The sequence below is a fragment of the Ochotona princeps genome, chromosome 1 (genome assembly GCF_030435755.1).
Source record: "Ochotona princeps isolate mOchPri1 chromosome 1, mOchPri1.hap1, whole genome shotgun sequence".
In the NCBI taxonomy this organism is placed as follows: Eukaryota; Metazoa; Chordata; class Mammalia; order Lagomorpha; family Ochotonidae; genus Ochotona; species Ochotona princeps.
The window spans coordinates 13,833,740-13,844,459 of record NC_080832.1 but is presented as its reverse complement, the minus strand read 5'-3'; the positions used below and the strand labels follow the sequence as shown (position 1 = coordinate 13,844,459).

The window sequence follows — 10,720 nt, the reverse complement described above, 5'->3', positions numbered from 1 at the left end:
TCCTCAAATTGCCCCAGTTGAGCAGAGCTGGGCCAGGCTGAAGCCAGGAGCCAAGAGTTTTATCCTGGTCTCCCACTTGGGTGGCAGGGCCACCTAATGCTGCTTCCCCAGGCGCATTAGCAGGGAGCTGGGCAGACAGGGGAGTAGCTGAGACTCAAGTCAGCTCCATTATGGGATGCTGATGTCACAGTTTGCACGGAAAAGCGGCTCCACAAAGTTTCAGTTTTATAATGGAGACTTCAGCTCTTTGTGAAAACCGAAGCACTTAGTAACCAGTTAAAGCTGGGCTCATTTTAGTCTTGTAGCCTCATCACCTTTGCATTTCTGAGCCATTTAATTCAATTAAAATTTTAATATGATATGTAAAGATGGCCTGCTTTGCACGTGCAATGGGAATGATGGGGGTTCAACACAAGCCACCTAGGCTGGTATTATTTCAAGTTCTCATCTTTGAAAAAATACAGTTGGCAAATGATCAGATCTGCACACTACTGTAGGAGCGCACAGTCATGAGGTCGTGGACTGGGAATGGAGGCGCGTCAGAACAGCCCCTCGACCCCACGTTTCCCGGGAGGCTGCAGATGGCATGAGCTGACATCTCTGGTTTCCGCAATCCTAAGATGCTGAGCCCTGGGGACTCCCCTGACCCACCTCCCTTCACTGCCCTAGCGTCTGGGTCCCCCCAGCTCCTGCCACGTGAGCCGCCCTAATATGGTCATGCTCTGCCGAGGAGTCTGGGGCGCGCTCACCCTTCTCCTCACGGGGAGGAGGAAGGCGCAAAATGTTCAAACACAGGCTGCAGGAAGGCAAATGGAGTGTGGGCTCACTGCCGCCACGGGTGATCCATCACCCAGACCAGCTAACCCCGCGAGCACGGGCGGCGCTGGGCTTCCCCTCTGCCTGATAGTGCCCACTGCCCTCGGCCCCTGGTAGGACCGATAGGCACCCTGGGGGCGGGCCGGGCTGCTCCCGGCGCCCGGGGGCTGGCGGCTCGCCCGCCTCTGGTCCTCGATGCTGCTGCAAGGCGTGTCCGGGGCTGTGCTCATGTGATGGAGAGAGGGAAAGACCGGGCGGGCGGGGGAGGAGGCTCAGAGGTGGCTTTTTTTTTTTTTCTTTTAAGGAGTTTGCCGGGAACGCGTCTCCTTCATTCGCAGTCTGGGCGCGTCCGCAGCACAACAGAGGGCAAAGTGCTCCCCGGACCTGGCAAGCGCACCGCACCGCTTCTCGCTCCGTCTGCAGCCCCAGGACTTGAGGAAGGCGTAACCCTGCGGCTGGGCGCGCGAGAACCACCGAGGAACCATGGGCGCCGGGAGCTCCACTGAGCAGCAGAGCCCGGAGCCGCCTCCGGCCGAGGACACCACACCGGCCGAGCCCGAGTCCAGGGGCGGTAGCCCCTCGGCCGAGGCGGCGCCCTGCGCGACCGAGGATCCCGCCATCGCCGCTGAGGACCCGGCGGCCAAGGTACGGGCGGGCTCCCCGGGCCACCTGCCTCCGGGAGCCGGGGGGCTGGGGGGAGGGGAGTGAGGGTCCCTCTGATGGCTGCCGGCTGAGAACTTCCTGACCGGTCCAACCAACCGCTCTGCAAACTCGAAGCCGGAACCAGCTCTTTGGAGGCTTTTCTGGGTCTTTTTGCGCCGGGAGAGGGGCCACCACCGCAGCAAGTGCGCGGCAAGGGGTGGGGTGCGGGGGTTTGCATCTTTGTCGCGGGTCTAGGGGAGGCGACTGCACCAGCCGCAGTAATAAAATCTGCCTCCTGCCACTGCTACTCCTCAGCCTCTCCCCTCCCTCTCAGTGGGGCGGGTCAGCCTGAGGCGGTTGAAGCTGCGTGGGCGTCTGTGGAGTATGGAACCCCTTGCGGAGCGTCTGGAGCTCCTCGCCCCGCATTCTCCCCGGGCCCGAATCGGAGATGCTATAGGGTCAGGGCCCAGGAGCTAGGGGCCTGCAGAGTTGTTGGGCACTGCTCCGGGCTCCAGCTGCGCCCCGAGCGAGCGGTTTGGTACCCAAGTCCTCTGCGGTAGCGGCTGGAAGCGACAAAACCTCCTGGTGCAGAGCGCCGGGGGTGTAGCTCCCTGTGAGCCAGGGAGAACCTGGACAGACGCTGCGTCTCCGTCTCCACGAGGAATGACAGGTTTTGCAAACCAGCCAGCGTCCTGCCCCTGATTTTCTTTTGGTTCATGGCCTGTGCGCTCCACGGGATAAACAAATACTGGTGGGGTGGTTACAAGTTCTCCAAAGGACTTGGTCAGTCGCCGGCAAGCCTTCCCTGTGCTTTCTTCTATGGAGGATGGGGGGTAGGGGAGGTTGTGTATGTGTGTATGTGTGTGAGGGGGACAGTTGCAGAAACCTCTGGAAATGCTGCGTTTCATAGGGTTCTTTGTACTAGTTTTTCAGGGCCACCACAGCCAGCAGATCGTTTTCCAAACCTGTGTGTTCACCAGCAAGGCCACACCCAGCACGTTTTATGTTCTCCTGATAGAAAGACTTAGAGAACCATACTTGAGAAACAAGGAAGTCTGATGTGAGGACAGTGAGTAGAGGAGAACCTCAAAGAGTCATTTTGGAGATGTGGATGTGTATAATGTGCAAAAAAAAAAAAAAAAAAAAAAAAAAAAAGAAATTAAATTGAAATCTGGATGAATTGCAGTTTCAAGCAACAGTGACCCAGGTGTCTTCAGCTGCTTTAGCATTCCGGGGCCAGCTGGGAGACTTGCTGTCCATCAGCTAGTTTTACTTCTGGTCTTAATTCACAGCTACTTGTGAAATCCATGGTCCCTAGGCAAGAACAAGCGCTAGCTGTGCCTCTGCTATCTAGATGTTCCTAAACTAGCCTCTGGAATCTTGGGTCCTTTGAGGGCCAAGTCACATGTCGCAGGCACCCACGCCGCCACTGCCAGATGCCTCCCTAGCAGTGCTTGCATTCTGTGACTGATAGTAATTTTTTGGTCTTATTGTTAAAACCTGGTAATCATGGAACATATTCCCTGCCCACCCCCACTGGCTTTTATATTCCTTTGGATCTTACTAACTGTTGATCCTGAAGCACCTAGGATTTACCCGCTTCTCAAGAGACTTGACTTTCTTGAAGATGTTTCTTCTGTTCTCTTTGTCCTTCTTCCATAGTCACATTCTTCTCCATCCTAGCCACCAGCATCTTGAAGCAGCCAGCCAGCATCCTTTCAGGGGGGAAAAATGACTTAAGTGACATCCATAATATTATTGAACTTGTTGGCCCACTGCCCAGTTATCAATTTGGAGGTGAATCAATACACTTACATGTCTCCTTGGAATACGACGCTGGTTTTCAATTCCACCAGCAAAATTTATCACTCGGGCTTTGAAGACCCACGTGTCCTTAAAAGGGACAACACGCGAGGACAGTGACTCAGCACCCAGCACTCTGCCCAGTTGGGGCCCGTTTCTGATTCCTTGGGCTCCCATAGCTCCAAGGGCTCACTGGTGGCCTCAGGACTTGATGGGAAAGTGCTTTCCTGGCTGTTCCCTGGGCTAAGCTCGGGCAGTGTCCGGCCGTGTGGCATGCTGCCTGGCACATAGTAGGCTCTCGGCCAACAGTTACAGCCAAGAAGGAAGGGATGACGGTTGCTCCATGGGTTTGATTACAGATGATCAAATTGAGGGGATACTGTTTGACCTTTAACTTTAAAAAAAGATTTATTTATTTTTATTGGAAAGTCAGATATACAGAGAGGAGGAGAGACAGAGAGGAATATCTTCCATCTGTTGATTCACTCTCCAAAGGGCCGCAAATGGCCAGAGCTGAGCTGATCCAAAGCCAGGAGCAAAGCCAGGTCTCCCACGCGGGTGCAGGGTCCCAAGGCTTTGGGCTGTCCTCCACTGCTGAATGGGAAGTGGGGCCGCTGGGATTAGAACCGGCGCCCATATGGGATCCCAGCACGTTTAAGGCAAGGACTTTAGCCACTAGGCCACGGCGCTGGGCTGGACTTTAACCTTAATATCATGATCAGTTTCATGTGTCAGATAGTAACTGTCTGGCTATTAACAGGTCAACCGAATGTTTTGGTGGGGAATGGAGTTGGACAGTTTGGTTTCTATTCTTTTCTAGAACCAGAGTAGCTTTTTAACATTTCAATTACAAACTGACTTGAATCTGAAATAGATAAATTTGTCACATGCAAAGTGGCTCCAATGAGCGTGTTGGGCGATTGTGTTAGTCATCTTGCCCTTCCCTGGTGGGCCTGGGGACATCTGGGAAGGTTTAGGCTAGTACAACATTTTCCCCTAGAATAGAGTGCTTGGCATGAATTAAAGGTTGTTAGCACTCTAAACAAATCTTCTGTCTGGTACTGCCTGTTTAGCAGTGTAGTTTACTTCCTTTCTTCCTGCTCATTTTGCTCACTAAGTTCCTGCACCTCGAAAGACATCACACTAGCTGACTTCTCAGGCCTATGAGCTGAAATGGAAAGTTGAACTTTTGATGACTCACTTGATAATCGAAACTAACTCAGAATTTAGATGCAGGAGAAACAAATCTTGGTTTTATGCAGCGTACCTGTTGATTAAATTGGACCAGTTGGCCTTGATGACATTTGTGTGTAAGCTGGAGGAAATGGCTTGTTCACTGACTTGTCAGGTTTCATTTAGGAAGGACCCGGCCATTTTGGCCACTGAGGAAGGCAGGAAGACCAGATGACCCAAACGCAGGTGACAAACAATGCCTCACATTTCCCTTCAATTGTCTTTTTTTTTTTTTTCTTTTTTAAATTTATCTTTGAAGGAGTGTTTTTATCCTGCAGAGGGTGGGATGGTTAATGACAAACTGCCCTCCTGCCTCTGGTGCGTCCTGCTTCATGCCCCTTGAATAAGCTTCTCTTTATCTCCCTGGTAGGGATTTCGGGGCTGGATGTGGAGCTGTAGCTGTGGCCACAGGGCGGGGCCAATGTTCCTGACAGGTGGCGGACGGAGGCTTCCTCAGTCCTTTAGCTGTGACCTCGTGTGGTCACAAAGCCGTGCTTCTCCCGCGCACGGAGATGCACTCTGATGGAAGTGTCTGCTGTCTGACGGGCGGATTGCAGGATGTGTTTGATCATGTGTTTAGACAGTGAAGGTGGCCGGCTGCTTCCCTGATCCCTACCGCCAGCCTGAGGCAGTGTGTTGCCTCTGTTTACAGTTTTATAATAAGAGGACTATAATCTAAAGTGATTAGCGGAGAATTAGATGTTTGCTGAGAGTGATGTTTTGTGTGTGTGGTTATCTGTCTTGCTGCTTTCTGATGAGAATAAGCACCCAAAATTGGAGGTGGGGTTAAGGATGGTCGCTTTGCGTTGTCAGAAGACAAAATTATGAGATATTTAGTGTGAGGGTCTCAGAGTTTTTCTGGAAAGATTTATTTGTTGATTTGAAACTCAGATTCACAGAGGCACAGGGAGAGACAGAGAGAGCTTCTGTTGCCTACATGGCTGCAACAGCCAGGGCTGGATCAATCCAAAGCCAGGAGCTTCTTCTTGGTTTCCCACGAGTGGCAGGGGCCCAAGTGCTTGGGGCATCTGTGGTGCTGCCTTTCCCAGGCCATTAGCAGGAAAGCTGGATCGGAAATAGAGCGGCCAGGACGTGAACTGGAACTCCTACGGGACACGGGTGTTTCAGGAAACTTTACCTGCTGTGCTGTACTGCGGGCCTCCAGTGGCTTTGTGATTCTTGAGTTGGGCGATGCCTCCTAGAGATAATACAAGTGCTGAAAAAGTCAAGTAGGAGAGGCTGATTTCCTGCACAGAAAAGAATAATGAAAGCAAAAATGGAACACAGCAAGAAGACTGATTATTTCAGAGCTTATGATAGTCAGACAGGAGGCGTTTCCTTCACTGCTTATAAGGGGCCTGTTAGGGCATTTGTGTTATCTCTGCTGGTTTATGGGAAGGTTAGACCAGGGACGGTGCAGGCTTGGTGGTCTGAGTAACTCCACTTTGTTAAGCCTGTTGAATCTAGTGCAGGACGGCTGTGCAAACCAATCAGCTCCTATAAAGTGTGTTCAATGGACACGGACAGCCTGGAGGGCATTGCAGGGCCTACCCTGGAGCCCGTTACAGCTCTGGGCGGAAGCAGTGGAAACTTCCACTTGCAATATTTCCTGAGATGAACTGTTTTCAATGTACGTCCACTTGGGGGTAACTAATAGCTGTGCTTTTTAAAAAAAATAACTTTAAAATGCTCTAAGAGTATTCTTACTTGGCATTTTATAGGATAGTTAAGGAAATGAAAGTGAAATCCTGTGTTACAAAAGGTACTGTGAAGTTGGCTGTTGTCCTGCACCCAGTAGTGGAGTACCTGCTCTGTGGTTGGAGAACACCAGGAGTCGAAGCAAGAAGCTAATTGGTGCTCATGCCTGGCGCCGGTCAGTGCTGTTAGTCGTGCATTAGGTGCAAATCAAAGATTTATAGCACTCAGCATTCTGCAAAAGGTATAGTTGGCCACTTGATTTCTTGGAAAAAACCAGATGCAATATCTTTGAATTTCATGCTTAGCTTCCTTGCAACCTAACAAAAATTGTAATTTAGAATGTTTACTTTCTATAAAAAGGATTTATTTATTTTGGAATCAGAGCAACCGAGAGAAAAAAAGGCAGAGACGAAGCCATCTTCCATTCGCAGCTCCTTCCCTAGACGGTCTCTGCAGGAGCCAGGAGCTTCCTCCAGGTCTCCAAAGAGTGGCAGGGCCCATGCACTGGGCCGTCTTCCATTGTCTTTGCCAGGCCATTAGCAGGAAGCTGGATTGGGGACATGAACTGGCACCCTATGGGATACTAGCATTGCAGGTGTTAGCTTTACCCACTAAGCCAGAACTTTAATTTTGAAGTGATACAGTGGAAAATATCTAAAAAGCAGTAGGAAAGTTAGAAGCTACAGACAAATGTGCACGTTCATTGTCAATAAATTCTTGAAGAATCTATGATTATAGTGATTTGACTTCTCTATCTAGATCTGGGGCCATTTTCCTGCAATAGAACCCCATTAGGCAATGTAAGTATAAGATTTTGAACTTGTAATCGTCCTTTTGTTTCTCACACAATGGTATAACCAGTAAGAGAATACAAGTAAAAAATAATTTGTAATAAATTTCAGTTACACATACTTTTGTGTTTCTCATCACGAATAGTGTTTATTTATTTGAAATTGACTACTCTTGAATCATAAGGGCTTTATAAGATAAAAGCATTTGTTTGCTCTTTTAAAAAAAGATTTATTTATTATTTTTACTAGAAAGGCTGTGGTACAAGAGAGGAAAAACAGAGTGTTCATCCATTCACTGGCCCACTCCACAACTAGTGTAATACTAGAGCTGAGTCAATCTGAAGCTGGGAGCCAGGAGCTTCTTCTGGGTCTCCTACGCAGGTGCAGGGTCCCAAGGCCTTGGGTTTTCCTCCACTGCTTTCCCAGGTCACAAGCAGGGACCTACATGGAAAATGGAGCAGCAGGAATTAGAATTGGTGCCCATGTGGGATGCCTGTGTCGCAGATGGAGGCTTAGCTTGGCCTCTTGTTTACTCTCATTAAAATGAGTTTTATTTAAAATCATTGCATAGCAAGATGTATTTAATATTGATTTAAAAAGTGTTAACAATTGGACTGGCATGGTAGCCTAGTAGCTAATGTTTTCATCTTGAACATACTGAGATCCCATATGACCTCCAGGTCATGTCCCAGTAGCCCTGCTTCCCATTCAGCTCCCTTCTTGTGGCCTAAAAAGCAGTTGAAGATGGCTTAATGCCTTGGAACCCTGCACCCATGAGGGAGACCCAGAAGAAGTCCAGGCTCCTGGCTTCAGATCAGCTCAGCTCAGGCCATTGCGGCCACTTGGGGAGTGAATAGGCAGGACGCAGGATCTCCCTCTCTGTCTCTCTTCCCTTTTGTATATCTGACTTTCCAATCAAAATAAATAAATCTTTTTTTAAAAGGTTAATACATGAAGCCTTTACTAAGTATGTAAGTAGAATAAGAAGTACAAGTTGCTATTCCTTTGTGCCCTTCAGGCAGCTTGGTAATCAAGTGACACCAGGGGTGATAGTTTCTTGAGTATTCTTGTAGAAGCTGTGCACCTGAAGAGAGATAACAATAGGGACCAGTACAGTCGCAGTGCCCGTTAAGTCCTGTCTGCTCCAGTTCTAATCCAGATCCCTGCTGATGGCACGTGGAGGCATGGGAGATAGTAGAAGTGCCTGGGCCCCCGCCACATACATGGGAGACTTGGATGGGGTTCCAGGCCCAGGGCTTGGGTCTTTGCAGCCATTTGGGGAGTGAAGCAGAGGATGGAAGAGCTGTTTGTCTCTCCTACCCCTGCCTCTGTCTTCCTCTTCTTAATGCTGTCTTTCAAATAAATAAATAAATATTAAAAGAAAAAGATTTATTTGTTTCTATTGGTAAGGCATATTTACAGAGAGAAGGAGAAAGATCTTCCATCCACTGATTCACTCCCCAAATTGCCGCAACAGCCAGAGCTGAGCCAATCCACAGCCAGGAACCAGAAGCTTCTTCTTGGTCTCCCTCGTGGGTTCAGGGTTCCAAGGCCTTGGACCATCCTTGACTGCTTTCCCAGGCCACAAACAGGGAGCTGGATGGGAAGTGGAGCAGCTGGGACACAAACCAACACCCATGTGGGATCCCAGCGTCTTCAAGGTGAGGATTTAGCCGCTGAGCTATGCCCTAAATAAACCTTTCAAAAGAAAAAAAAAAACTAACAGCAATAGTCCCATCTTGTCTTTTTAACAAATAAGATCACAGCTTTCCTATCTGCAGCCTTAAGTTTTGGATATCCTGGCATATCAGTACATAAAGTGCTAATATTAATTGCTGTATACATTTGTCTGTGTAAAAATCTATTTATCTGGAAGACAGAGAGAGAGATTAATTGATTTTCTGTCTGCTGGTTCACTCTCTAAATAGCTTTAACAAGCAGGGCTAAATCCTGCAGCGGCCAGGAGTCAGGCACGCCTCCCAGCTGTCCCACACGGATCGCACGGGCCCAAATACTTGGGCCATCAGCCCCTGCTTTCCTAGGCTGTTAGCAGAGGGCTGGGTTGGAAGCAGAGCAGCTGGCACTTGAATCAGTACTTTGATGTGGGATGCAGGCGTACTGCAGTGCTGAAAACCACGAAGTGTGTTATGAATTCGTGAGGCAGCCTTGCGCAGGGCCACGCCTGTCTACTCAGCGTCATGCCGGGCTACCAAGGAGAGCGCTATCAGTCTCTCTTTTGTGGGTTAGTAGCCTGGTGATAGTTGAACCAGTCCTATGTGATGAAATGTTCCCAGGCTTTTGTCACAAGAATTGATGCAGGGAGCGTCCCACTTCCGCTTGCTGTGTGTGCAGGGGCCTAAGGGTACCTCTAATAACTTAGAAGTCTCTGGAAGCAGAACTGTGGCTATGCAGGGAGTCCATGGCGGATGAAGGGCTGAAGGCTGCCAAACCCTAAACCAGGGCACTGCCCAGGTGCCATTGCCTTGCCTGCTGATTCAGCATGGCTGTGGCTCGATCTGATGTTCCCCAGGCACCAGGCCTTGTGACCGTGTGCCTCAGCCCCACCCTAAACCCCACCTGCTTTGAATTTTCAATGAGGCCTTTCCCCTCTTCCTAGAAAAATGATCACCCCAGCCTATATGGGGCCCCTCCCACTCCCCCTCACTCACATCTGTGTGTCTACTGCCCCACTGCTTCGCAATGCAGCCTGCTTTTCCTGCTTCCCTCTTTGTGTGCCTCCTGCTGGTATTCCTGCACGCTAGGAACAGGAACCTCTGCTGCACTCGCCGAGGGCAGGGACCTGGGGGGTCTCCCGGCCAGCTTCGCTTTTGCCAAGGTTTTTGTTTTAAGATTTACTTATTTTTATTGGAAAGAAAGATTTACAGAGAGAAGGAGATACAGAAAGATCTTCTATCCGTTGGATCACTCCCCAAGTATCTGCCATGGCCAGAGCTGAGCTGGTCTGAAAGCAGGAGCCAGGAGCTTCTTTCAGGTCTCCCATGTGTTACCACATCATGTTTACCGCACCTGCTGTCTTCTGTGTGCTGCCTGGGAGCGGCTGAGAACGGTGTTTGAATGACTGTAGGCTGCGGTTTGTTTTACTATCCTTTGTAGAGACTTTTTCTCTAAAAGCACTCATGGGGGGTGGGGAGGGGGACAAAGACACTTTGCAAAAGCAGCAGTGTGGCTGCAGGACAGTCCTGCTCTTACTGCCTGAGTTTCCTTCCCAAGTTAGAAAACATTTTTTTTTTTCACTGTTTGCTTAGACAATGACCTACTTCGTTAACTTTCAACGTTATGGTTTCTCCCCTGAGATCAGTCTGGAATCACGTGGTTGCCAGGCATGTCCTGGTGTTTCTGATGCACGGACTGTCGGGATCAGGCCGTGGGGGCAGGCGAAGCCCACCCTCGGGAAAACTGCCGGCGAGAGCCCGCTGCGGATCCTTTCGCACTCGTCCTGAACGGCCTGGCTCTGCTAACTGGAATAAATGTGTTTTCCCAGGAAAACGTAGGTGTTCAAAGCCTGGAAGCTCGAATCCCTCCCAGACACTGCTGGCTTCTCTCAATACAAGTATTCATTCAAATTCAAAGGCTTTTGTCTTCCTTGTGGTTTCTCTGTGATATTTTTAGAAAGAGGGGAAACCTAGTCATTTCATCTTGCCTAGCCTCAATCCCAGTTTTAGTCAAATGTCAATTCTATGTTTAATTTATAAATGAGATAAGCTGAAATGTAAAGG

General features: G+C 49.5%; 1 protein-coding gene across 1 annotated transcript in view; it reads left to right on the top strand.

Moving 5' to 3' along the window:
- The first annotated feature begins 1,138 nt into the window (after positions 1 to 1,138).
- Positions 1,139 to 10,720, top strand: part of AKAP12 (A-kinase anchoring protein 12) — a 94,786-nt gene continuing 85,204 nt past the window's right edge. The window contains exon 1 of the mRNA XM_058668900.1: positions 1,139 to 1,461. Coding sequence (XP_058524883.1) covers positions 1,300 to 1,461 — 162 coding nt within the window. The 5' untranslated portion in view covers positions 1,139 to 1,299. The remainder of the gene's footprint in view (positions 1,462 to 10,720) is intronic.